Source organism: Equus asinus, chromosome 22, assembly GCF_041296235.1.
Source record: "Equus asinus isolate D_3611 breed Donkey chromosome 22, EquAss-T2T_v2, whole genome shotgun sequence".
Lineage (NCBI taxonomy): Eukaryota > Metazoa > Chordata > Mammalia > Perissodactyla > Equidae > Equus > Equus asinus.
In genome coordinates, this window is record NC_091811.1 from 56,277,632 (window position 1) to 56,281,286 (window position 3,655).

At 38.9% G+C, this 3,655-nt stretch overlaps 1 protein-coding gene across 1 annotated transcript; it reads left to right on the forward strand.

Annotated features, from left to right (window-relative positions):
* The first annotated feature begins 437 nt into the window (after positions 1-437).
* Positions 438-1,388, forward strand: LOC106832639 (olfactory receptor 10A7). The gene has a single exon (XM_014843472.2). The coding sequence runs from the start codon at positions 438-440 to the stop codon at positions 1,386-1,388; it is 951 nt and encodes a 316-aa protein (XP_014698958.2).
* Positions 1,389-3,655: the final 2,267 nt, after the last annotated feature.

A 3,655-nucleotide genomic window follows, 5' to 3' on the forward strand; every position in this document is an offset into this window, starting at 1 on the left:
TCAGTAGAAACATGTCATTTATATAATCAAAGATTAGAAAAGTCCAACTAGTTCATAATTTATCTTTTGGCACCCTGAATTTATTTTTAAAAATTAGCAAATGGTTCTATTTTAATGATTATCTTTCTATACTATCTACTTAACCTGGAAAAATACCATGCCTCAGATGAAGAATGTGAGCCTCAGACTGTGACCTCTGAAGAGAAAAAAGCTTCACCTGGATGATCAGCAATTACTAGGATTCATGCAAAATATTTCTTTTCCCTTGATTTTATCTCATTGTAAACATTCTTTCTGGTTCAGAGAAATAGAATGGTAAGACAACTGAGAATAGAGACGTGTTTATGGATTTTTTGAGAATTTTGAGCTTATATCTATATTTAAAGACTATCCTTTGATGCACATACTTGGATTCTTAGAGAGAACTAGTCTCAGACATGATTTGTGAAAACAACACCAGAGTCACTGAATTTGTTCTTCTTGGTTTTACAAACAACCCTGAGATGCAAGTTTCTCTTTTCGTTTTGTTCCTGCTCATCTACACAGTCACCTTGTTTGGCAACTTCCTTATTGTCACAGTTACCAGTGTGGATCCTGCCCTGCACACACCCATGTACTTCTTTCTCCGAAACCTATCACTTCTTGAAGTCTGTTTCACCTTGGTCATGGTGCCGAAGATGCTGGTAGATCTAGTGTCCCCAAGGAAAATCATCTCTTTTGTAGCCTGTGGTACCCAGATGTACTTCTTCTTCTTCTTTGGCAGCTCTGAATGTTTCCTTCTCTCTATGATGGCTTATGATCGCTTCGTGGCGATCTGTAACCCTCTCCAATATTCAGTCATAATGAATAGGTCCCTATGCTGGTGGATGGCCATAGTCTCTTGGATGTCTGGCATTCCTGTCTCTATGCTACAGACAGCTTGGATGATGGCCCTTCCTTTCTGTGGACGAAACACCATAGACCACTTTTTTTGTGATGGTCCCCCAGTACTGAAACTAGTCACTAAGGATACAACCACGTATGAAATGCAAGCACTTGCCTCCACACTACTATTTATTATGTTTCCCTTTTCTCTCATTTTGGTCTCCTACACTCGCATTATCACAACTATTTTGAGGATGCCCTCTGCTACTGGTCGCCAGAAGGCATTTTCCACTTGTTCATCACACCTCATTGTGGTATCCCTTTTCTATGGAACAGCCAGCTTGACCTACCTACGGCCCAAATCCAACCAGTCTCCTGAAAGCAAGAAGCTAGTGTCATTGTCCTACACTGTCATCACTCCTATGTTAAACCCCATCATATACAGCCTAAGGAACAATGAAGTGAAGGGAGCAGTCAAGAGGACAATCAGTCGAAAAGTCTTGCAGAAGTTAGATTTATTTTGAGTCCTATTGTGTAGAGTTTTTCTAAACAAAGTAGGGAGTTGAACCCATGAACAAAAGCTTAAGAGGAGTAGAAGATTTGCTCTTATTTTGTCAGTGTCACTTACTATGATGGATGGATCTCAGTGTCTCAGTCAGAGTCCGGGCAAGAAAGTGACGGTACTCTCAAATTGGAATAATTCAGAGAATCTTTAGGAAGAGAGTATTTAAAGATTGGGGGGCGGGGTTAGATAATTGTCACACAGCTCATATGATGGAAATTCTATATCGCTTGACTGGAAAGTGCAAGGAGAAGTATTAACTGGAACCTGGAGAATACTAAACTATGAGAAAAAGCCACCCACCAGGAGTTCTGTTCTGGGAAGAGGAAGGCTGCCATCCCAGCCTTATTCTGCTCTGACTTTCTCACATTTACTGCTGGTGCCTCTTCTTGATCGAGCCAATTCTGTGGCAGATGACAAGAATGTCTGTTGATGCAGTATATAAAGGCCAGCCTTCTGGGGCACTGATCAGGATGGAAAAATTCATGAGGGGGAGATGAAAATATCCGACACAAACCGCTATATATTCTGCAGCTAATGTGATGCAAAGATCAATCATTTAATGTGTTTTAAGTGACTTTTTAAAAGATCTATTGAAAGGCGGGGATTTGTAATTGCCAAGAATTCGTGGTGCAAATTCTTTATATGAGTTGCTGGTTTAAATGAGGTTATTTAATAAAATTACCTTAGTATTAATATTTGGTGACATGATTCTAGATTTCTTTGATTATTGGCTAAATAAGATATTAATTTTTATTAATCAGTTGTTACTTCTTAGAATTTATACAGCAGTTTTCAGGCAGTTGAGAGTAAAAAAATTATGCAAAATGATGATTCCTTGTGGAACGAAACATACACGCTTGGCAGTGAGATGATCACTAACTTGAATTCAGACCCCAATACTCAGTAACAATTTATTTATCCTCCGTACACCATCATTTCTGTACAGATTTGTGGCAAAGTCACGAGAGTTTTCACTGTACTATTACAATGTAATATATTCAGAAAGCAGGGACAGTGGTTATTTACGAACCGCTTAGCCCCTGCACTTATTTTGTGAGTCTTAGGAGAAGGCAGGAACCATTTTCCAAGGAACAGACATGAAGACCAGATACATAATGCACCAGATTGCTTTATGGCTAGTTTGTAGGCATGTAACCTAAGCTTAATGAGTTGGATTTTGAATTGCGATTTAGTCGTGCAAAGAATGGAGACAGTGGGGATTCGCATGAGCCACAATGAGACTGCAGTAGCAGTGGCGGTTGGCAGCGTCCAGTTCTGCTAGTGTGATCTCAGGCTGTGGCATCCAAGTTTTAGTTGTGGCCTCAGCAGTACGTTTGCACAGCTGATTCTGGAGTATAAATTTGGATTTTCACTGTGGTCCTGACTGCTGCTTATTCTTGCATTTCCCTTCCCAGTAATACGTGGGGTTCTTCTCAACACCTGTTAGAATGGCTATTATCAAGAAGACAAGAGGTAACAAACACTGGTGAGGTTATGGAGACAAGGGCACCCTGTAGCTCTGTTGGTGGCAATGTAAATTGACATAATCACTATGAAAATCAGTGTGGATGTTCCTCAAAAAATTAAAAATAAAACTACCATTCAAGACAGCAATTCTGCTTCTGGGTACGTGTCACAGGAAATGAAATCACTATGTTGAAGAGATATCTGCCCCTCATGTTTATTGAAGCATTATTTACAATAGCCAAGACAAGGAAACAACCTCAGTGTCCATCTACAGAAGCCTGGATAGAGAAAATGTGACATCAATAAAGTGAAGTACGATTCAACCATAATAGAAGGAAATCTTGATATTTGTGACATGGATGGAAGTTGGGGGCATAATGCTAAGTGAAATAAGTCAGGCAGATAATGGCAAACAATGTGTGATCTCACATATATGTGTGATTTAAGAAAAAAAAAACTCATAGAAAAAGAGATCAGATGTATGATTGCCAGAGGCAGAGGGTAAGGGTGGGGAATTGGATGAAGATGGTCAAAAGATACAAACTTCTGGTTTTAAGATAAGTAAGTACTGAGGATGCTATGTACAACATGATAATTATAGTTAACATTGCTGTATGGTATACTCAAAATTGCTGAGAAAGTAAATCCTAAAAGTTCTCATCACAAGGAAAAAAATTATTTTGTAGCTATATAAGGTGATGCATGTTAACTAAAGTTATTGTGGTAATCATTTCACAATATATATATGTCAAGACCTTA